Genomic DNA, 24804 nt, shown 5'->3' on the forward strand with positions numbered 1-24804 from the left:
AGATTTGGGAAAACCAATAACTACATTTCCCTGACTCCCTTACAATTGGCAATCAAGCCTGGCCGGTGTGGCTCAATTGGTTGAGTGTCATCCCACACACCAAATGCATCAAGAGGTCACCGGTTCAATTCCCAGTCAGGGCACATGACTGGGTTGCAGGCTCCACTGGCATACAGGAGACAGCCAATTGATGTTTCTCTCTCTCCCCCCATCTCCCTTACTCTCGCTCTAAAATCAATAAAACATTTAAAAATTGGCAATCAAGGTCATGGAGACCATGGATTTAGAGGCAACCTATAGTGGCCAGATCTAAAGCTCCAGTGCAAGGCCTCTCAAACTTTCTTGTAATACATATCATCAGGCCCAGCCAGCGTGGTTCAGTGGTTGTGTGTGGACCTATGAACCAGGAGGTCACGGTTCAATTCCCAGTCGGTCAGGGCACATGCCCAGGTTGTGGGCTCGATCCCGGTGTAGGGGTGCAGGAGGCAGCCAATCAATGATTCTCTCTCTCTCCCTCTCCCATCCTCTTTGAAATCAATAAAAAATATATTTATAAAAAATTATAAAATGCAGATTCTGATTCAGTAGGTGGAGCTCGGCCTAAGATATTTAAACAAGCTCCCAGATGATACTGATGTGCTAGTCTGTAGTAGCAAGGGGCTAATGTCTAGTCACTAGCTTCCTGAGTCGGTCAAGCAGCAGTGGTGGAAGGGTGGCAGTAACAGTAGTAACTTCCTGACCTCCAGATCAGTTTCAGTGGTGGGTCCCTCAGACTGATAATTTAAGGGAGCCCCCTTGAGCCCTACTCCTCCAACCCAACAATTTATAAGTACCCAATTTCTTGTGTTAAACCCTTTTGTGGTTCAAGTACCCAGAGTGGTTTCTGTTTCCAGCATTTAAACCTGATGGATACAAGGGAGGAACTGCAAAAGTGAGAGGGAGACTTTTTGCAGTATATCTTTTAATACTTTTTCATTTTTCAACCACATAAATGTATTGGCCATTCCAAAAATAAATAACTGGTTAAAAATAAAAATGAAAAATATTGCATGCAATTGTTCTCTTAATCAGATTGCTATTCTAGGTTGAGAAAATTTAGATTCTACCAATATTTTCTCCCTGCAACTTGGATTTGCATCATTTCCTTTCCTGTATCTAGCATCGCTGTACTAATAAATAAGTGCTACCTAAATGAATAGGCCTGCTGCTTGTGTCTGTATGCTATGTCCTCTTCAATATTACACTAGTATCCTTTAAAGCAGTTTGAGGATGTTAATCTATCACAGTAGGCTGCAAGTGCTGGGTATTCTATAAATGTTCAGCATATGCATGCAACTCTTCCTATTCTTCCCCAACGTCACATGTCCTGTCAATTCTCCAATCCCAAGGCTCTCAAACTCCAGCTACCATTTCAATTTCAGTCACTATCCAACTTTAGGCCCCCATCACTTCATGTGAGTATTTCTCACACAGGACTAAAAGGATATGCTTTTCAAAATTCCTAGTAGTACAACCATATATTAATTGCTCAAAAAATATTAACAGAAGGGATTAAACAGCTCTGAAACTAGTCTCCCTACTCCAATCCAACTGACATAAAGTTGCTATAAATACAAGATGTCTTGACAGCAGAACAGCTAACTGTAAGATCTGATGAACTGAGTAGTACAATTGTGGGAGATGAAAGAGGTTTCCTCTCTGTAAAATAGGGAGAAGGACATGGATATCTCAATTATATTTCTCCCGCTCTATTATTCATTTAGCCTACCAGAGACTAGTGAGCTTCCCTAAAACAACACAACCTGCCTTAACACTCCTATTCAAAGCCCTTTTGTTAATGGTTTACTATCACAGGTCTTTGGCCAATGCATAAAATTAATTTTTCACAGAATTAAATTTATATAATTTACAGAATTTTTCTTTATACAAAAATCACATTCTTCCTAACTTCCTGGTAGTTAAATATATTTTTAATTAAAACAATGGTAACTGGTTTTAATTAAATTAGGGTACTAACTAATATTATGCAGCCATTTAAAAAAATTAGGCAGCTCTCTATGTACTGATTTTAAAAGGTTTCTAAGAAAAGTGGAGGGGGAAATCGATTCAAAACGGTTATGAATGCACTACTATTTCTTTGGGGGAATGGTGAGATACCAATACATTTTTACCTGTTTTAACTGTGTGGGCTATCTCTGGAAGGATGATCAAGCAACCGGTTTGCCTCTTGGGAGGGGAACTGGATAGTTAAGAAACTGAAGAGGAAGTATGAGACTCATTTTATTCAATGTATAACCTTTCCTATGTTTTGAATGTACCATGAGCATGTATTAACTATAAAAAGTATATAATTATACACTTATTTTAAATATCCTTATTTGGCAAAATAAAAAGTTGGCAACCTCAGGACAAACCCCAAATTCTTTTGAACTTGCACTGGTCAGTGTCTTCTATGTCAGCGGTCGCCAACCTTTCAACCCTCATGGACCACCAGCAGCCCATGGACCACCGGCTGGCAACCCCTGTTCTATGTGCCCTTACTGGGGATCAAACCCACAACCTTGGCCTATTGGGACAATGCTCTAACCCAGTGGTTCTCAACCTTCCTAATGCCGCGACCCTTTAATACAGTTCTTCATGTTGTGGTGACCCCCAATTTCATTGTTACAAATTGAACATAATTAAAGCATAGTGATTAATCACAAAAACAATATGTAATTATATATGTGTTTTCCGATGGTCTTAGGTGACCCCTGTGAAAAGGTCGTTCAACCCCCAAAGGGGTCACAACCCACAGGTTGAGAACCGCTGCTCTAACCAACTGAGCTACTCAGCCAAGACTGGATCCATAGAATCAACTCCAACTTCCTAGGCTAGCAACTCTGTTGCACAGAGTCTGAAGGACCTCTGGGCCCTCAGCTAGCCTAAAGCTTCTTCCTGGCTCAAAAAACCTCACAGTGCACAGGCAGCACACTATCTGCAGACTACACAAAACTCTCTAGGAGGATCAACAGTAACCAAGGGGTCAGCAAGGTCTCCTAAGGAGAAAGTGGTTCTCTCTACTTCTCTAAAGTGTGACAATGATGCAAGTCATTCATGGAGGATGAAGAAGCCCAACTGCATTTCAGAGAACAGAGACAGTTGATCTTAGAGATCAACCCGGTAATGTTGAACCTCAGAGGTAAGGTAGGGAAGGGGAGGGGGGGAAGAGATCAACCAATGAACTTGTATGCATATATGCATAACCCATGGACACAGACAATGGGGTGGTGAGGGCCTGGGGAGTAAGCGGGGGAGCGCAGAGAGGATGAGAGCAGGCTGGTAGAGGTTAAGGGGGTTGAGGGGGAAGGAGGACCTATGTAATACTTTCAACAATATTTTTTTTAAAAAAAGAGGCTTTTTCTCTAGGAAAAAAAAAAAAGGAGATCAACCCAATAAGACTTGGTGAAACACAATTGCTAGTTGCCCTGAGAACAGCTCAAATCATCAGTCAACAGAACTTTTATTAAGTGACTTTGGGCCAATCAATTCCAGGTCTTGAAAGGAATGGTGTTCTGGCCCCTGCCCTTGAGGAAAACAAGACACATGAACCAAATAAGCTTTAAAACTATTACAGTGAACCACATGAAACTGCTGATAATCTACTACTTTTTACCTACAAAAATATTAGTTTTATCAGATTCAATCTAAATATCTGGACAACCATAGGGGAGCTGGAGAAGATGCAACAAGATTAACAAGAGAGGAGACAAGAATGGAATGTGTATAATTTTTTTAAAAAATAATGGAATCTTGGAATCTGTATAGAGAAAAAAAGGGGGGCAGGGGGAGTTTCCAACTTGAGCTGTGTAACAGCCACTGATGAGACTCTAGTTTCCAAACTAACATTACAGCTGGGAATCACATTTCTAATGGAAATATTAGCCAGAAAGAAGCAGATATTGAACACCAAACTGATAACAAAAGTTATCTCTGAGGAGGGGAGAGGGATTGGGAATGTCCAAGATGCATATATGCATAACCCATGGACACAGACAATGGGGTGGTGAGGGCCTGGGGAGTAAGCGGGGGAGCGCAGAGAGGATGAGAGCAGGCTGGTAGAGGTTAAGGGGGTTGAGGGGGAAGGAGGACCTATGTAATACTTTCAACAATATTTTTTTTTAAAAAAGAGGCTTTTTCTCTAGGAAAAAAAAAAAAGGAGATCAACCCAATAAGACTTGGTGAAACACAATTGCTAGTTGCCCTGAGAACAGCTCAAATCATCAGTCAACAGAACTTTTATTAAGTGACTTTGGGCCAATCAATTCCAGGTCTTGAAAGGAATGGTGTTCTGGCCCCTGCCCTTGAGGAAAACAAGACACATGAACCAAATAAGCTTTAAAACTATTACAGTGAACCACATGAAACTGCTGATAATCTACTACTTTTTACCTACAAAAATATTAGTTTTATCAGATTCAATCTAAATATCTGGACAACCATAGGGGAGCTGGAGAAGATGCAACAAGATTAACAAGAGAGGAGACAAGAATGGAATGTGTATAATTTTTTTAAAAAATAATGGAATCTTGGAATCTGTATAGAGAAAAAAAGGGGGGCAGGGGGAGTTTCCAACTTGAGCTGTGTAACAGCCACTGATGAGACTCTAGTTTCCAAACTAACATTACAGCTGGGAATCACATTTCTAATGGAAATATTAGCCAGAAAGAAGCAGATATTGAACACCAAACTGATAACAAAAGTTATCTCTGAGGAGGGGAGAGGGATTGGGAATGTCCAAGAGACTTTTACTTGTTTAGATTTTTATAAGGATTTAATTACATAATACATGTGCATAAATAAAATAAATAAGCTCATTTTTAAACATACTTATTTATTTTTTAATCCTCACCTGAGGATATTTTTTCCATTGATTTTCCGACAGAGTGGAAGGGAGGGAATAGGGGGAGAGGGGGAGAGGAGGAGGAGGAGGAGGAGAGAGAGAGAGAGAGAGAGAGAGAGAGACATCGACATGAGAGAGACACATCGATTGGAGCCTGCGGACTTGCGCCCGACTGGGGCCAGGGATCAAACCTACAACCGAGGTATGTGCCCTTGACCAGGACTCAAACCCTTTGGTCCATGGGCTGATGCTCTAACCATTGAGAAAAAATGACCATAACAAAATAAATAAACTTAAATTTAAAGTTTTGAAAAGTATTTAATGGGCAGATATCAATCAATAGCTTCATGGTTATTGGGTTTATATGCTGCCTGGCACATCCACAATAATATTATGCAAAAAAAAACAACTGAGAATATACTCTATGAATTGATACAGAAAAATTTCCAAGACAAATTAACTTTTAAAAGGCAAGCAACAGAAGAATGTATATCTTATGATACCTTTTGTGTTACAAAAGAGTAAAATAAGAGTATATAGGCCCTGGCCGGTGTGAAGCATTGTCCCATACACTGAAAGGTCACAGTTTGATACCCAGTCAGGGCACAGGTCTAGGTTTTGAGTTCGATCCCCAGCCATGGTTATGCTGCATGTGGGCAGCAGGCAACTGATCGATGTTTCTCTCTCACTCTCTCTTTCTCTCTATCTCTCCCTTTCTCCCCTCTCTCTAAAAATCAATGAAAACTATCTTCGAGTGAGGATTAAAAATTTTTTAAATAAAATAACATACAGGTTTACTTGATTGCATTTAAATAGAGAAACACTGGTAGGATGGACAGAAACTAATAACACTAGTTACTTACAGCCTTAATTGAGTAACTCAGTTGGTTAGAGCATTGTCCCAATACGCCAAGGTTGTGAGTTTAATCCCCAGTAAGGGCACATAAAAGAATCAACAAAGCCCTAGCTGGTTTGGCTCAGTGGACAGAGCGTCAGCCTGCGGACTGAAAAATCCCTGGTTCAATTCCGGTCAAGGGCACATGCCCAGGTTGTGGGATCAATCCCCAGTAGGGGGCGTGCAAGAGGCGGCCAATCAATGATTCTCATCATTGATGTTTCTATCTCTCTCTACCTCTTCCTTCCTCTCTGAGATCAATAAAAATATATTTTTTAAAAAAAGAATCAACAAATGAAAATATAAGTAAGTAGATAAGTGGAACGACAAACCCCCCCCCTTCCCTCTCTCTCTCCCTGTCTCCCTCCCTATCTCTCTCTAGAAAAAAAAAGATATTAATAAGTAAAAATTTTAAAAACTAGTTACCTTGAAAAATGTCTATTTAGGTCCTTTGTCCATTTTTTAATTGGATTGTTTGTCTTCCTTTTGTTAAGTTGTATGAGTGCCCTATATATTTTGGAAATTAACCCCTTATCAAATATATCATTGGCAAATATGTTCTCCCATGCAGTGGGCTATCTTTTCATTTGCTGATGGTTTCTTTTGCTATGCAAAAACTTTTTATTTTGATGTAGTCCCATTTGCTTATTTTCTCCTTAGTTTCCTTTGCCCTAGGAGATGTATTGGTAAACGTATTGCTACAAGAGATGTCTCAGATTTTGCTGCCCATAGTTTCTTCTAATACTTTTATGATTTCACGACTTATATTTTAAATCTTTTATCCATTTTGAGTTTATTCTTATATGTGGTATACATTGGTGATCTAGTTTCATTTTTTTGCATGGATCTATCTAATTTTCCCAATACCATAGACCACTGGATCTTTACCATAATCCTATGAGGACTTACGAAGTTATTATCACGTAGCCATTTTACATTTGTGCAAATGGAGGTTCAAATAGAGTAACTAGGAAGAGGTAACCAAAATCAGTATCCAAACCTGACTCTAAACCAGTCAGTGGTTCTCAACCTTGGCTGCACATTAGAATCACCTGGGAATCTTTTTAAAATCCTGATTTCTGGGCCTCATCCTCCGGAAATTTTGTTTCTTTGTTATGGGGTGGGGCCACAACATTAGTAACAAAGAAACAGAATTTCCGGAGGATGAGGCCCAGAAATCAGGATTTTAAAAAGATTCCCAGGTGATTCATATGTGCAGCCAAGGTTGAGAACCACTGCTCTAAACCCAGGGAAGAGCCTTCTACTCTTAATTTGACTTCACAGGTAAATATCCTTATAAGTGATGCACATCCACACAGGTGTATTTTATCTTAACCACCTAATAGTGTACTTGATGGCCAGCCCAGAATTTGCCTAAACTTTTCCCCCATGGGTTGGACACTCAGGCTGCTTCCAGATTCTTCCCTATATAAATAGCTTTTCTGAAAACATATGGCAGAAATTAGAGTGTGCCTCCATTCCTGATTCAGAGCACACACCAAAAGCAAAAAGACTTCTATGCACAAAAATAACATTCTAAGCCATCCTTAGCCTTTGTTGGAGAGGGGATGGGGATGAAAGTTGTATTTAATGACAAACAAAGGGCTAACTATTAAGCTACAGAAAAACTGTGCTGTTCTGGATGCCTTAACTCTCTCTTTATCCCTTCACCACTTCCATTAATCAACATCTGACACTTCTAACTCAGGAAATGTCTTGAATTCATTTCTCCTCTTTACCACAATCATTTCTCACCAACAACTGACATCAGGCAACCTCTATACCCCTCTATTAGTACTGGCAAAGAGTCTGATACAGAGACATGCAATAAATACTTGGTGACTGAATCAACACCACTTTTCTGGTTCTACAAGAGACCTGACCCTGTCTCTCTCCTGCTTAAAATCTCCCTTTTTAGCCCAATCTCCCACCCCTCCTGATCTGGTCCCTCTCCAGAGTCTAAGAATACACCATGTTTTTGAGTCCTGAGTACTTTTGCTCAAGTTGTTCCTTCTGGTTGCTCTGACCCTCACTCTCATCCTGGAAATCTTTTTTCCCCCTTAATCCTCACCTGAGGATATTTTTTCCATTGATTTTTAGAAAGAGTGGAAGCGAGGGAAGGAGAAGCAAAGAGAGAGAGAAACTTCGATGTGAGAGAAACACATCTATTGGTTGCCTCCAGCATGTGCTCCTACCAGGGCTGGGGACCAAACCTGCAACCTATGTACATGCTCTTGACTGGAAATCAAACCCGAAATCCTTAGGTACGAGGGCCAACACTCTAACCACTGAACCACACCAGCGAGGGCTCATCCTGGAAATCTTATCTTTAATCTCACTTCCTTGCATAGACACACAATTCCCTGACCCCTCTCTCCCTCATCATACCTGCCTGGGTAAACCCCAAAACTAGGTAAATCAGACTGAAGATATTCTCCACTACTACACCTAGACAACTGATTATGGCTGGAAAATACATTCAACATGATGATAGGTCTCACTTTAAATTCATGGCCACAAATAGTGGTTCCCTTGGGGACTGAGGGGGCTTGTGTAACTGGGAATGGGGGGAAAAAAGGTCTTCTGATGTACCCAAAGTGTCTATATCTTGATTTGGGTGGTGGTTACACAGGTGTATACATGACTAAAGTTCATCAAGTTACACACTTAAGATCTGTACATTCTGACCTCAATAAAAGGTTTTTCAAAAATTAAGTTTCGCTCTGGCCATTGTGGCTCAGTTGGTTGGGCATTTTCCCACACACCGAAAGGCTGTCGGTCAGGGCACATGCCCGGGTTGCATACTCGATCCCCATTAGGAGACGTGCAGGAAGCAGCTGACCAATGTTGTGCTCTCACATCAATGTTTCTCTCTTCCCCTTACTATCTCTCTAAACATCAAGAAAAAATGTTTTTGCCCTAGCGGTTGGCTCAGTGGGTAGAGCATCTGCCTGCAGACTGAAGGGTCCTGGGTTTGATTCCGGTCAAGAGCAAATACCCAGGTTGCGATCCTCAGTGGGGGTTGTGCAGGAGGCAGCCAATCAATTATTCTCTCTCATCACTGATGTTTCTATTTCTCTCTCCCTTTTCCTTGAATAAAAAAAAAAATATATATTCTTTAAATAAAATTTTTAAAAGAATAGCATCTTTGCTCTCTTCCTAATTCAATGCCATATAACTGCAAACTGTCATGAAAATGAATATCATAAAAGTGTGTGTTTTTTTAAATTCAGGGCCTACCAGTGGCTGCGGAGGGTAAAAAAGTCTGAGGAGGAGTCACAGTCCAGCAGGATGCAGACCAATTAGATGGCTACTGCCAGGGTCCAGAAGATCATGCTGGGGGACCTGGGCCAGGGAGATAGGGTGAAGGTGACAGCCAGTACAGGAGTCAAGATAGATTTTGCAGGTTGATCTGACAAGATAAGCTGATGGGCCAGATCAGGTGTCCTCAAACCTCGGCCCTCGGGCCACATGCGGCCCACCGAAAACATTTATCCGGCCCGCTGGGTGTTTTAGCCTCCACTGCCTGTTGCTTAGCAGCCGACTAGTTTTTTTTTAAACTATAGTCCGGCCCTCCAACGGTCTGAGGGACAGTGAACTGGCCCCCTGTTTAAAAAGTTTGAGGACCCCTGGGCCAGATGATGAAGTGGAAGACCGGAGCCAAGGAGGTTGGCTCCATGGGGGCTTTAAAGGTTTTGGTCTATTGAGTTTTGTGACATTTGACGGTTTTTTGTTGTTGTTTTTTTTAAAAAAACAAGTATGCCTTAATTGGTGTGGCTCAATGAATAGAGCGTCAGCCTGCAGACTGAAGGGTCCCAGGTTCGATTCCAGCCAAGGGCACATGCCTGGGTTTCGGGCTTAATCCCCAATAGGGGGAGTGCAGGAGGCAGCCAATCAATGATTCTCTCTCATCACTGATGTTTTTATCTCTCTTTCCCTTTCCCTTCCTCTCTAAAATCAATAAAATATATTTTTTAAAAGTAGATTTTACTATTGTAATGAGAGAAAAACAATACAGATACTATCTTTTAATCAATCAATCAATCAATCAATAATTCAGGATCTAGAAGCAACAATCCTTCAGTAGCAAGAGCACACCCAGCACCCAGATCTCAGTGTCTAAAACTATTTTCCAGTAAAAGGAACCATAAACAGATAGGGAAGGTGAGCAAAAAAGGTGAAAAGGACTAAGAAATACAACCTGCCAGCTATAGAGTAAGTCCCAGGGATGTAATATACAGCATAGGAAATATAGTCAATAATAACATAATAATTATGTATGGTGACAGGTGGTTACTAGATTTACTGTGGCAATCATTTTGTAAAGTATATTAATGACTAATCACTATGTTGTACACCTAAAATTAATAGAATACTGTATGTCAACTATAATTAAAAAATAATTTTTTAAAATAAAGAACCAGGACTCTTTGGAGAAATGGCTGATTCTAAGGCTAGGGCAGGAAATATAGACGATGAGGCTGGAATATTTTGTAGTGTCAGAAGAAAGTGTTAAATACACACAATGATGATGGAAGTATGTCAAAAGGGCACAAACTGCCTGGCCAGTATGGCTCAATGGTTGAGCGTTGATCTATGAACAAGGAGGTCACGGTTCAATTCCCAGTCAGGGCACATGCCTGAGTTGCAGGCTCCATCCCCAATGGGGGCTGTATAGGAGGCAGCCAACTGATCATCAATGTTTCTATCTCCCTATCTCTCTCTCTCCTTCTCCTTTCCTCTGTCTCTAAAAATCAATAAAAATGTATATTTTTAAAAGTGCTCTACATTTTTATTGTGGTGGTACATACATGACTGTATGAGTTAGGCAAGCCTCAAAGAACTGTCCATGAAAAGAGTGAATTTTACAACTATGTAAATTATACTTCAATTTAAAAATACAAAAACACATTCTCTCATCACCAACTCTACCAGTCAACCTTCATCTCTACCTATACCCAGCTTCCCCCTTCCCTTTATAATAAATGAACTATATGCTACCATCAATAGCCAATTCCTCTTGTGTATCACTCTACAGTCTCTCCTCTCCCATTTTTTCCTTGCACTCATGCCAATCAGGCTATTGCCCCCACAGCTCCATTAAAACAACTCTTGTCAAGGTCATTCATAACCTTGATATTACCAAATCAACTGTCACTCAATCCTCATCTTACTTGACCCATCAGCATCACAAGACTGAAGTGATTACTCCCTGCTCCTTGGAACACTTTTCTCAATTGGCCTGTGGACACCCTCCTCATGGATTCCCTCCTACCTCAATTGTCACTCCTTCTAAGCCTCTTTTGCTGGTTCCTTTTCATCTGCTAATGTCTAAATACTAGAAGGCTCTAGGGCTCTGTCTTCTTTTTTATGTATACTGACTCCTGTTCAATAGAACCTTCTCAATGGAAACTTTCTATATCTCCTCCCTCCAATATGGTTTTTTGGACAGTGCAGCCCTAAATGAGCTCATCCAGTCTCATGGCCTTAAATCCCATATGCAATACTTGTAAAAGATACTTCTGATTTTAAAAACTGTTATCCAAAATATACAAAGAACTCTTAAAACTTCAACAAAAAGAAAGCAACCAACAACACCAAACAATGAAAAAATGGGCAAAAGACATTAATAGACACCTCACCAAAGAAAATATACAGATGGCAAATAAATGTATGAAAAGATATTCAACATTTAAAAAAAAAGATAGTCAACATCATATTTCACTAGGAAACTGCAAATGTATTTATTTTTTATTATTATTTATTTATTTATATCCTCACCAGAGGGTATTTTCTCCATCAGTTTCTAGAGCAGCGGTTCTCAACCTGTGGGTCACAACCCCTTTGGCGGTCAAACGACCCTTTCACAGGGGTCACCTAAGACCATCCTGCATATCAGATATTTACATTACGATTCATAACAGTAGCAACACTACAGTTATGAAGTAGCAACGAAAATAATGTTATGGTTGGGTCACAACGTGAGGAACTGTATTTAAAGGGCCAGAAGGTTGAGAACTACTGTTCTAGGGAGATTGGAAGGGTAGGAGGAGTGGGGAGAGAGAAATAGAAACATCGATGTGAGAGAGACACATCCACTAGTTTGTCTCCCACACACGCCCCTACTGGAGCTGGAGAACCTGCAACAAAGTACATGCCCTTGACTGGGAATTGAACCGGAAACCCTTCAGTAGGTGGGCTGACCAAACCACTGAGCCAAACTGGGCAGGGTAGGAAACTGCAAATTTAAATAACAATGAAAGACCACTGCATACCTCTTATAATGGCCAAAATTCAAAATACTGATAACACCAAATACTGGTGAGAATGTGGAGCAATAGGAAATCACATTCATAGATGGTGGGAATGCAAAATGGTACAGCCACTTTGAAAGACAGTTTAGCCGTTTCTTACAGAACTAAACATACTTTTACCATAGGATTCGGCAATCACATTGCTTAGTATTTACCCAAACGAGTTGAAAACTTAAGTCCACATAAAAACCTGCACACAGATGTTTATAGCAGCTTTATTCCTAGTTACCAAAACTTGGAAGCAACCAAATGTCATTCAGTAGGTGAATGGATAAATAATGATATATGAGACAATAAAATACTATTTAGGACCAAAAAGAAATGAGCTATCAAGCCATGAAAAGACATGAAGAAATCTTAAATGAATAGTACTAAATGAAAGAACCCAAACCAAAAAGGCTACATAATATATATGTATGTCCAATTAGATGACATTATGGAAAAGACAAAAATATAGAGATAGTAAAAAGATCAGTGATTGCCAGAGGTTAGGGAAAGAAGAGGCAAATCACAGAGGAATTTTAGGGCAGTGAAACTATTCTGTGTGTGTGTGTGTGTGTGTGTGTGTGTGTATGGTGGACACATGTCTTTACACATTTGTCAAAACCCAGACAATATACACCAAAAGTGAACTCCTAATGTAAACTATGGACTTTGGATGATGATGACGTATCAATATAGGTTCATTGATTATAACAAAGGTACCACTTTGGTGAAGGATGTTGATAGTGGGGAAGGCTATGTATGTGTGAGGGCAAGGGATGGGAATTCTATTTTCTGCTCAGTTTTACTGTGAATCTAAAGCTGCTCTTCAACATAGATCTTTTTCTTTTAATCCCATATACTCACTGCCAATTCCCAAATTTATATCTCTAACCCAGAGCTCATGAATGCTTGACTCAGTCATTCAACCTATCTGCTCAACATCTCCACTTGGTTATCTAAAAGGAATCCCATACTGCCCAGCCGGCATGGCTCAATGATTGAGCATCAATTTATGCACCAGGAAGTCACGATTCCACTCCCAGTCAGGGCATGTGCCCGGGTTGCTGGCTCGAGACAGCCAATTGATGATTTTCTCTCATCATTGATGTTTCTACCTCTCTCTCCCTCTCCCTTCCTCTCTGAAATTAATAAAAATATACCTTAAAAAAATAAAAGGAATCCTATATTTAATATATGCAAAACCAAACTGCTAATTTTCCCATTACTAGCAAATAGTAATTCTTCTAGTACTTAGATCAAAAGCCCCTGGAGTCATCCTTAACTCTTCTCTATCTCTCACAGCATCAGTAAATCTGTTAACTGTATCTTCAAAAAAATACCCAAACTCTGATCACTTTCATCATCTCTACCACTGCTTTTTAGTTTAATCCACCTTTAATTTGGACTACAAAAGATTCCTTACTATACTCCCTATTTCTGCCCATGCCTGCCTACAGCATATTCTACACACAATAACCATAACCACTTTTAGTAACTGAAATCAGATCATGTCACTTTCCTGTTTAAAATCTTTCATGACTTCCTATTACATTTAAAATAAAGTCCAAACCCTCTATTACAGCCGATTTGGCTTCTCCTGACATTTGAGGACTCCTCTTCTACCTCTAACCCTTTACTCCTTATCCTCCTTCTATTGCTTGAACATTCTGTGCCTTGGCTGCCTCTGCTTGGAAGTTTCTTTCCCTAACCTGGATCACTCCCTCACTTCAGATCTCCACTCAAATGTCTCCTTGTCAGAGAGACCATCCTTACATACCCTCTATATTTAAAAAAAAGAAAAAGAAAAAAAGAAAAAGCCACCCCTCATACACAGTGTCACTCTCTATCTACTTATCAGTACTTATTCCCCTCAGCACCTAACCTTAAGGTTTGTTTATGGTCTATCTATCTCCACTGAAATGTCAACTCCTAAAGAACAGGGTCTATGTCTATTCTAACCACTACTCTATCTCTAGCATCATCTAGCACTGAATGAATGACTTGGCGTCAAGTCACCTTTGTGAAGCCTTCTGAAATTCCCACGTGAAATTAATTGTTCTTCCCCCGGGATGTTTACATGGGTAAACATCACCTCATGATATAATTAATTCCTGGGACTTTATAATCCATCCTTGGTATAGAACACAGCATGGGCATCAAAGCCATATCTTGTCATGCTCAAAAGACAGATTACCTGAATTCAAATCTCAAACCCGCTAATTATTAGTTGGGCAATTTACTTAACTGTTCTGTGCCTCTGTTTCCTAATATATAAATTGGTAATAATAGAAGTACCACCTCATAGTGTTGTGAGAATTAAATGGGGTTTAACATGTAAAGCCTTTAGATGCCTGGCACAGAGTAAATCACTAACTGTGAGCTATTATTACTACAAACATAAGCATGGGACTATATGATTAACAGTCCTTGGCTGGCAATGCTAAAAGCCAAAGCCAAATACTCCACTGGCCTCTAAATTTTTCTTCATTTCCATAGTGCCTATATGCCTGACTCACAGCAGATACTCATGTATGTGGAGAGCTCAGAAATAAAAGACTACTGCGGGGGAAAGACGATATAAGAAGTGAAGAAGTATGAACCAGGAACTCAGACTTGACTGGTGCAAATAAACCTAATGAAAAAGAAATAGAAAAGAGAGCTAAGGACATTATGAAACTCAGATTTTAAAATCCTTTGCAAAAGAAATAGAAGGCGATTATGATCAACTTAAATGGAACCAAAGTAGTGGAAATGTACCAAAGAGTCAGGAAAGCAACAGACAGAAGGAGCTTTTTTCACCACTATGTTCAGATCAAGAACAGGGAAGGCCAGGCCTACTGTTCAGGGCAGATGGTGTGCTCCTGACAGATGACAGGAAGGAGGCAAAGAAGGCTCCAGAACAAGCAGCTTCCATTCTATTCATCAAGCATCATTAATAGGAAACTGTAGCTTCTCATATGTTAGACTGTTCACCTACAGAACCCTGGAGATAAAGAGGGCAGGCAGGATTACTCTGCCTATAGATAGAATAGGAAAAGGATATATAGAAAGTTCCCCCCAAAGTGGTAGGTCCAAAATTAGAGCACGATTCTTATCACTATCCACAGTCTGTTTGGTGAGATAAACTGCTTTGAGAATTAATGATCTCCATGGAAAATCCAAATTTATATTTTACAAACTCCCTTTAAAAAATTAAAATCCTATGCCGAAACCGGTTTGGCTCAGTGGATAGAGCGTCGGCCTGCGGACTGAAAGGTCCCGGGTTCGATACCGGTCAAGGGCATATACCTGGGTTTCAGGCACATCCCCAGTAGGAGATGTACAGGAGGCAGCTGATCGATGTTTCTCTCTCATCGATGTTTCTAACTCTCTCTCTCTCTTCCTTCCTCTCTGTAAAAAATCAATAAAATATATTTTTTTTAAAAAATTAAAATCTTAATTACATGATTTCTTTGAGATCCTATAATGTAAGAAAAGTTGGCTTGATTGATTTACAAATAAATTCTGAAAGATACACAGAACACTGTCATCAAGGAGAACTAAGTAAGTCTTAGACTCATTAGTAACTAATTTGTGCCTTGAACAAGTCATTTTACCTCTGTGCTTCAGGTCCAAATGGGTTTGGTATGGGGGTTTGTCACAGCAATAGTGATTGCTATGACAGGGTTTAAATGAGAAAGCTCAAGTAAAGCAATTAAAGCAATCAGCATCATGCTGATTAAATGTTAGCTGCCACTGCTATTGTTAGTTTAACAGAAGTATAATATTAGGCGTTCTGCATCCTGTTACAACAGTATACAAAGGTGAGGAGAGAAAAGCTAGGATTCTGTATAAGCAATAAAGACATCAAAGATATAAACATGAATCCCATGTACTCACTCACTCTGGGTCACATTTGTATCTCCATTTACTTCTACTGTCACATGGATTTTGAAAAATACTTTAATCCTTTCATGCCTTGTGGGGTTTTTTGTTTGTTTTGTAACTAGCAGCAAATCAAGAAAATATGGAAGAGCACCTAGAAAAAGGAATCCCTTGGAAGGCATGGCAGCCTTTGGAGTCAGATCATCAGGGGTGCAAATCCTATCTCTACCACTCACCAGCTATAAAATTTGGGACAAATTTATCTGTGAACCTCGGTTTCTTCCTTCATTTGTAAAATTAAAATAATAAACAACCTAATAGCTTGTTGAGAAGATTTGATGGAGAAGCTGCATAATAATAGCCTGACACAGAGTCAGTCCTTTACATAACTATTCTATAATTCTGCAATATTTAAAAAGGAAACATTTTCTCTCAGGCTTAAGATGTAAGCAATCAAAAAAACGTTGGAAAATGTTTTCCTAAAATCATGGAACGAAGCTCACAAATATTTTATTGAGTACCTATTATACACCATGTGCAAATTTTTTTGACTGATTTATTTAAGAGAGAGAGAAATACTGATTTGTTGTTCCACTTATTATGCATTCATTGGTTGCTTCTTGTATGTGCCCTGACTGAAACCTGCAACCTTGGCATAGAACAGTGCTCTAACCAACTGAGCTATCCAGCCAGAGCCCACCATATGCAATTTTGAGGCACTGGAGATATATCAGTGAACAAAATAGATAGTCCACCTGTGGCTGCCATCAAAATACACTTATCATATTTCTCCACTTCACTGTAAGTCAGAGTTCAGTCAGCAAATCAACATTATTGTTTTTGCATAACAATGGAGGAATTTCTGCCCTTGAGCACACAGCTCCTGCTTGGAGGAACCCCATTTGAAGAGACAATAAGAAATGAAACTAGAAATCCTATCAATTGAAGAGGCTTGTAAAAAACATATTACATTCAATCTCTACCCCCGTTAAATTCTATAGTTTCATAGACTGGGGGTATCTGCTGAGATTAGTTATTGTTTGAGGTAAACTGTTCTTGGGGCTCAGCATTTCATTGAAAATGAGAGACCTTGATAGCCCCTACATGCTACTTCACCCCTGCTCAATGTATAAATATCTGGAGCAGCCTCTTCATTACGGAGTGTGAAGTTATTTTCATCTCCCTTTATTAGATGAACGCAGCCTCTCCAAGGCTCTGATGACCCCATTCCCAAGAAGGTATCACTCGGAAAGTGGGAAGAGCTTGAAGTCTGCACACAACCTGGCATATAATCCTATACAATAAAGATGTAATATGCAAATGGTCATTACACTGTGAAGCATAACGATTGAATCAGCAGGAGGGTGGGGCAGGGAGCTACTGGCTACAAGCAGGTGGTGGAGAGCTACAAGAGGGGGCAGGGCAGCAAGCTATGAGGAGGAGGGGGGGCAGGAAGAGGGGCAGGGGGAGCTACAGGAGGACAACAGCGAGCTACTGGCGCACGGATTCTTGCACAGGGCTACTAGTAGGTATTAAATAAGTACCTATGAATTATGGACCCAAAAAGAAATCTTCCAAGTCCAGGAGGTTCCCTGTTCCATAACGATATTTTCTGTTTGAATGTTCATTAGGCAGCTTTTGTTGTTGTTGGTATTGATTTGTTTGAACAGATTGCTTCCTTTATATTAGAATTAGGAATTCTTTAAGAACAGAAATTATTGTATACACTTTCTATATGATTCCTTGGATGTATAACAGTGATTTATAAATAGCAGTATCTAAATAAAAATCAGAGGAGAAAAAAATACACCTATCACATCCTTATCAAGTGGTTAGTACCTGATTGCAGCTGCAACACCTCTAAACCAATCACCATCTCTGTGATTTCTCCACACTTCTCCTAGCCAATGGTTAAGTAGAAATACTAAGACAAGACTTTTTGGGAGACAAGACTCTTGACATCTTTGGGTGTGAAAGGAGTTTTTAGGGGTAAAATAGGCAGGTTTTAGGAATTAAGGAGTCCATAGAAAAAGCACAGGGCTACAGAGCTGCAGAAGGTACATTTCCAGAAAAAAAAGGAGCTGAGAGCTGCAGAAGGTATACATTTACAGAATAAAGGGAAGGAAGCCCCTCATTCAGAGAGGGAAGAGGAAAGCCCAAAGGGAATAGAAAAACAAGGCAGAAGAAGAGAACCTCACATACCTCGCTGTGAGGTTTGAGCTCTGAAGTTGCTATAGTGACCAAATCAGAGGGGATAGTGACCAATCAGAGATGGGATGTCAGGGCTAAAAGAACTGCAGCCTTTATAAACCCTGCAAAAAAGGGACTTAGTGGGACTCTCTCCCCCTCCCCATGTGGGAGTCTGTGCTTATTTCTCAATAAATTTCCATCTTTCATTATACCACCTTTTGTCCGTGGTTTCATTCTCGACTCCACTAGACAAGGACCCAGGAATCATCCTGCCCAGAGGAACATCACGCATTCCAGTTCAATTTTTGCATTTCAGCTTGTGGACTCTCCTCATCTCCTTCGCCAAAATTTTCTGAGAATTGCACTGCAGTCTAAAACTTCCCACCTTACTTCTCTCTCCTCCACAGGGGTCAGACTAAGCAAGGCAATATGATAGCTCTCCCAGCCTCTTCACCTCACTCCCCATTTCCTCCTACAGGTGATTTCCAAATAAATCAATTGCATAGCTTCTTGGGAGAATCCAATCTAACACACTAGCACTCACTAAGCCTGCAGTCTTGTGGGGAAGATAAACAAGTACAAAAAACAATCAAATCAAATAATTTATAAACTGGAAAAGGTATAGCATGAGATAATTCTTTGAAGTGTTCTGTCTCCTGTTAGTGTTGATGTTTACAAGAATCTATATGTGTGTTAAAACTCATAGGTGTGTACATCAAAAAAAGGGGGAAGCCCTGACTGGTTTGGCTCAGTGGATAGAGCGTCGGCCTGCAGACTGAAGGGTCCCAGGTTCGATTCCGGGCAAGGGCATGTACCTTGGTTGCGTGCACATCCCCAGTGGGAGGTGTGCAGGAGGCAGCTGATTGATGTTTCTCTCTCTCATCGATGTTTCTAACTCTCTATCCCTCTCCCTTCCTCTCTGTGAAAAATCAATAAAATATATTTTTTTAAAAAAAAGGGGGGGTAATATTATTATATGTATATTAAAAATGATGTTAAAGGTAGCCCTGGCCAGTGTGGCTCAGTTGGTTGAGCGTCATCCCATGCACTCAGAGGTCCGCAGACTTCCAATCAGGGCACATACCACGGTTTGGGCCTTCATCCCCAGTGGGGGGTTCCAGGAGGCAGCCCATCAATGTCTCTCTCTCCCTCTCCACTCCTCTCTCTTTCTAAAACCTACATAAACATATTTTAAAAATAAATAAAAATATGTAGATTTTGTGCCCCATAATGAATGCAGAAATCTGTTTTAAAAAAAGAAAAAAAAAGTAGAGCTTGGAGGGCATGGCTAGTGGTCGAGCGTTGACCTATGAACCAGGAGGTCATGGGTTAGATTTATGAACGGGGCTTATGCCCGGGTTGCAGCTCAATCCCCAGTGTGGGGTGTGCAGGAGGCAGCGGATGGATGATTCTCTCATCATTGATGTTTCTATCTCTCTCTCTCCCTCTCCCTTCTGTCATAAATCAATAAAAATATATGTTTTAAAAAAGTAGAAATAAAATTATACTGTAAGAGTTTTAAAAAGGAACTCACATTATTTACCTTGAAATACTATTTAACTTATAAATTAAATATAGAAATTTGTTACAAATTAAATATAATTTATCCTTAGATGTATCTATATTTTTTTATGCCAAGAAAATCTTCAACCTCATGCAGATTTGTTAGTAGTAATATTGGTATTTAACTTTGAAATTATTTTGTGTACAACACAGAATAAGTCAAACAGGTCAATATGTTAGTGTGATTAGGAACAAAGATTTTCAATATAAAAGAAAGGCAAAAATATAAATTACAGCCTGGCATCAGTGTTTCAGTGGTTGAGCGTCAACCTATTAACCAGGAGGTCATGGTTCAATTCCTGGACAGGGTACATGCCCAGGTTGCCAGCTCAATCCCCACTGGGGGGCACGCTGGAGGCAGCTGATCAATGATTCTTTCTCATCATTGATGTTTCTCTCTCTCTCTCTCCCTTTCCCTTCCTCTCTGAAATCAATAAGAATATTTTTTTTTAAAAAAGGGGTGGGGGGGAAGCCTACACTCTTTCTTATAAAAACTCAGAAAGGGTCCAGCCAGTGTGACTCAGTGGTTGGGTGCTGACCCATGCACCAACAGGTTGCAGGTTCAATTCCCAAATCAGGGGCATGTAGGAGGCAGCCAAATGATGTTTCTCTCTCATCGATGTTCTCATCTCGCTCTCCCTCTCCCTTCCTCTCTCTCTAAAATCAATAAAAACGTTATTTTTTAATCAGCGGAGGGGAAAAAGAGTAAATTTTCCTTTAAAAAAAATTTTTTTTAATTCAGAAAGGTTTGAGTTCTGAAATCCCTACCTTCACATTCTAGGAAATTGTAGAATGTCCTCAACAACCATTGTCATTTTATACTTTATAAAGCCTTTCCCTACATATCCCCCAATTTCATTCCCAGACAAAATTCTGTGAGGTCAATACAACTATTACTTACAATTATAGATGAAGCTGATGCTCAAAGCAGCTAATTACCAGCCAGAGGTCAGATGTCAATGACAAAGAATACAACCCCTCAGCTTCTGAATCTAATCACCCCTAAATTATGACAATTAAATTTCAACCATAAAACACACCCAGAAAACAGCAGGGAGTTGTTCACAACACAAGACCTGTTCTAATCTAACTCCTTTTCTTCACTCTTCCATTCCTGACCTTTCTCTCTTCTCCTCTTCCAGATAGGCAGCCAGGAGCAAAAGAGCTGCCACTATTAACTCTTCCCTTCCCTATAGCCACTCACTCATGCTTCTTTTTCTCATAACTCTTTTCAGATGAAGAGGCAGAAAGGGTAAACAAGTATAAACAAGAGGTCACGGCCCTGGCTGGGTAGCCTAGTTGGTTAGAGCGCCGTCCCAATACCCCAAGGTTTTGGGTTCGACCCCAGGTCATGACCAAGAACATAAAAGAGTCAACCAATGAATGCATAAATAAGTGGAACAAATCAATGTTTCTCTCTCTCTCTCTCTCTCTCTCTCTCTCAAATCAATAAGTTAATAGAAGAAATTAAATTTAAAAAAAAACTAGAGGTAACAGAATGGTCCCCCTAACACAGGGGTCCCTGAACCAAAGAGAAAGGACATTCCCATCACTCTAGACTTGTCTCCTTCCACCTTCCAAGAGTCAGGGAGCAGGAAAACACTACAGAAAATCCCAGGCTACCCCTCGTTATCAGTGCTGGCAAAAGTCCTTTACTGAAGGGATTTAATTAATGAAAAAATGTAAAAATACCAGTTTTTTAATCGGTCCCGGGCTTCCAACTGGGCTCCCACTTCAAAGCTGATTCCTCGTCTGTTAGGTGGATGCTTTGTCATTTTCAGTCATCAACGGGGCTGCCTTTATTCTCCTGAAAAAGCCAATTAAATATTTATGAAACTTAGGCAAAGTATGCCCAGAGTGTAGTATCACTCACTACACATAAAGAACAAACTGGCATTATTCAAAACACAAAGCTCCAGGAAACCCTGTCTGCCCCCTCTTTCACTCCTGCCTTCATCCTAACACAGGTGTGCCCTCCACTGGTTCCTCCTCCTTTATGCAGCACCTTGTAATCTCTGGAACTGTGAAGAGAAAGGACTTACATATAAAAGGGCATCTCTCAGAACTCCAAGAAAGCAACTCTCAGGGTTAAATTTAACCATTTGCTGATACAGTCACCAAATATCTGCAGACAGACTATTTAGGAAAACAGTGAAGACAGAGAGACAGAGTGCCTGCCCTCATGAAGCCTCCAGTCCATTGAAGGAGGACAAAAATGTAGCCAGCAAACAGATAAATGAACCCGGCCAGTGAAGCCCAGTGGTTGAGTGTTGACCTATGAACCAGGAGATTCCCGGTCAGAGTACATGCTCTGGTTTCAGGCTCAATCCCAGATAGGGGACACGCAGGAGACAGCCAATCAATGACTCTCTCACATCATTATATATTTTTAATGATTCTTTTCATCATTGACGTTTCTCTCTCTCTCTCTTCCTCCCTTTCGTCTCTGAAATCAGTAACAAAAATATATTTTTAGAAAACACAGATAAATGAAAACTGCAACCTGTGACTGCTATGAATGTTAAGAGCTACAAATGAAGCAAACAAAAGCTGATCCACTGATTTCTGGCCCTACTTTTGGAAAACTGGACAAGAAAGATCTCTTTATACTTTTTTTGATCTATTTATATTTTCTACTTCTTATGTCCATTCTGATAATTTATATTTTCCTAAGTAATTCTTTTTGGTACTGGGATTGGTGATCATTTTCTAGGAGTAAAATCTATCACTAGTGGTAGTTTTGATGGAGATGGAGCCACTCTTGAGCTCTCAGGACATTTGAGCAAGCCACCTCCATAAAGCAAGCTATCCCTAACTAAATTCTCTCCCACTAAACTTTTTTTTTTTTTAATCCTCACCTAAGGATATTTTTCCATTGATTTTTAGAGAGAGTGGGAAAGAGAAAGATAGAAGCTCTCCCACTAAACTTTAGATCTCAACAGCCTATAATGCCCAATCTGCCTCACAGGAGCACAATCTTTGCAATGGATGAATGTGGAAAAATCACAGAAGTGGATCCTTATATCTGATGTGTAATACCATCACATCTTAGAAAAAATCTGCTTGCAATATATTACATGGAAAGGCAGGATACAAAATTATACCACTTTGAACTCATTAAATCTCATGTGCATGAGGGGAAAAAACTGGAAGAAAAAAACAGGCTGTAGGTGATTGTTCTTTTTCTCTTAAACAGTTTCTTAAATTTATAGTTTATCACAACAGAAATTATCGGTAAGAAAAAAGAAAGTGTTATGTGAGGATGAGCTATCCATCAAGCCCATTCCAAAGGCCAAATATTGGGGAACACACAAAGTAATCAAACTAAGTCAGAAATGCCCTGGCAGGTGTGCTCAATGGTTAGAGCATCAGCCATATACATAAGGGTCTTGGGTTCGATTCCCAGTCAAAGGCACCTACTGAATTGTAGGTTTGATCCTCAGCCCCAGTCAAGGCACGTGTGGGAAGCAACCAATCGATGTGGGACATATCGATGTTTCTCTCCTTCCTTCTCTCTCCCTCTAAAAATCAATGGAAAAAATATCCTCAGGTGAGGATTAACAACAACAAAACTAAGTCAGGAATAGTTGATAGTTATAATTTAAAAAGCTAGGAAAGGGAGTCAGAGGTTTGACTGGCTTTCCCTAATACTCTCCAAGAAAATAAGATATCAAATCAGATAGAAATACATCCAATCAATAGAAGTCCTATTTGGCTTGCCTCAACAAATTATCACAACAAATACAACAAATTATCTTTTCATCTCTGACCTCATGCATACTAAGTAATATTCAGATTAGTAAGTAGTTTAACTTCCCAGACTATGTGAAAATGTGATGCCAAACAAGAAGAAAGGCAGAGTGGCACTGAACACTCACTGAGCTGCTAGTGAAATGGGGATGGTGATGGTAATAGTACCTACTTGCAGGCAGTTGTGTGAGAGGGTTAATGAGCACAGGACTAGTATAAAAAATAAGGACTTGCCCTAACTGGTTTGGCTCAGTGGATAGAGCGTCAGCCTATGGACTGAAGGGTCCCGGGTTCGATTCCAGTTGAGGGCACATGCCTGAGTTTCGGGCTCAATCCCCAGGAGGCAACCAATCAATGATTCTCTCTCATCATTGATGTTTCTATCTCTCTCTCCCTCTCCCTTCCTCTCTAAATCAATAAAAATATATTTAAAAAAATAAGGACTATATAGTTAGTAGCTATTAATAACTCTATTATTACAAACTTAGGCTTAAAGTAATTTGGCTAAGGTTCAGGTACAAGTGTCAGGCCCCAGAACAAAAGCCCAGGTCTGCTTGATTTCTGAATTAATACTTTTTTTTTTTAATCCTCACCTGAGGATATTTTTTCCATTGAGTTTTAGAGAGAGTGGTGGGTAGGGAGGAGGGGAAGAAAGAGAGACAGAGCAAAAAAAAGAAAGAGAGAGAAAGAGAAACATCGACATGAGAGACACACACATTGATTGGTTACCTCCCGTACATGCCCTTGACCAGAAATCGAACCTATGACCCTTCTGTCAGTGGGCTATCACTCTAACCACTGAGAAAAACCAGCCAGAGTTGAATTAGTACTTTTATCTCACAACTCCCTTGCCCCAGGTACCCCAGAGACCTTTCATTAAAATACAGGAGTGGCCCTAACCGGTTTGGCTCAGTGGATAGAGCGTCAGCCTGCGGACTGAAGGGTCCCAGGTTCGATTCCAGTCAAGGGCATGTATGTACCTTGGTTGCGGGCACATCCCCAGTAGGGGGTGTGCAGGAGGCAGCTGATCAATGTTTCTCTCTCATCGATGTTTCTAACTCTCTATCCCTCTCCCTTCCTCTCTGTAAAAAATCAATAAAATGTATTAAAAAATAAAATAAAATGAAATACAGGAGTGTGGGAGCAAGGGAGTAAATGAATAAAGATGACTAAATTATTCCCAACGACTCAAGAAAACAAATTCCTTCTACTGTCTGGGATGGGAAATCCTCTAGTGTCACTCTCTATTTACGAACCCTGGACCTACTCCTATGCCCACCCTCAACAACACAACTTTCTATCTACTCTCTAACATCAATCCCTCCTCCTCTACATCCTGCTGGATTTGTCTGTCACTGGCT

At 40.1% G+C, this 24804-nt stretch overlaps 1 protein-coding gene across 3 annotated transcripts in view; it reads right to left on the reverse strand.

Annotated features, from left to right (window-relative positions):
- Window positions 1-24804, reverse strand: part of PHF20 (PHD finger protein 20) — a 124274-nt gene that overhangs the window by 75148 nt on the left and 24322 nt on the right. For 2 of the 3 annotated variants that reach the window (XM_005879742.2, XM_014550654.1), the window contains exon 2: window positions 21386-21500. The exons of the other annotated variant lie outside the window; for it this stretch is intronic. In XM_005879742.2, coding sequence (XP_005879804.1) covers window positions 21386-21468 — 83 coding nt within the window. In that variant the 5' untranslated portion in view covers window positions 21469-21500. The remainder of the gene's footprint in view (window positions 1-21385; window positions 21501-24804) is intronic. 3 annotated transcript variants of the gene reach the window in all.

Source organism: Myotis brandtii, unplaced genomic scaffold (genome assembly GCF_000412655.1).
Source record: "Myotis brandtii unplaced genomic scaffold, ASM41265v1 scaffold61, whole genome shotgun sequence".
Taxonomy (NCBI): Eukaryota; Metazoa; Chordata; class Mammalia; order Chiroptera; family Vespertilionidae; genus Myotis; species Myotis brandtii.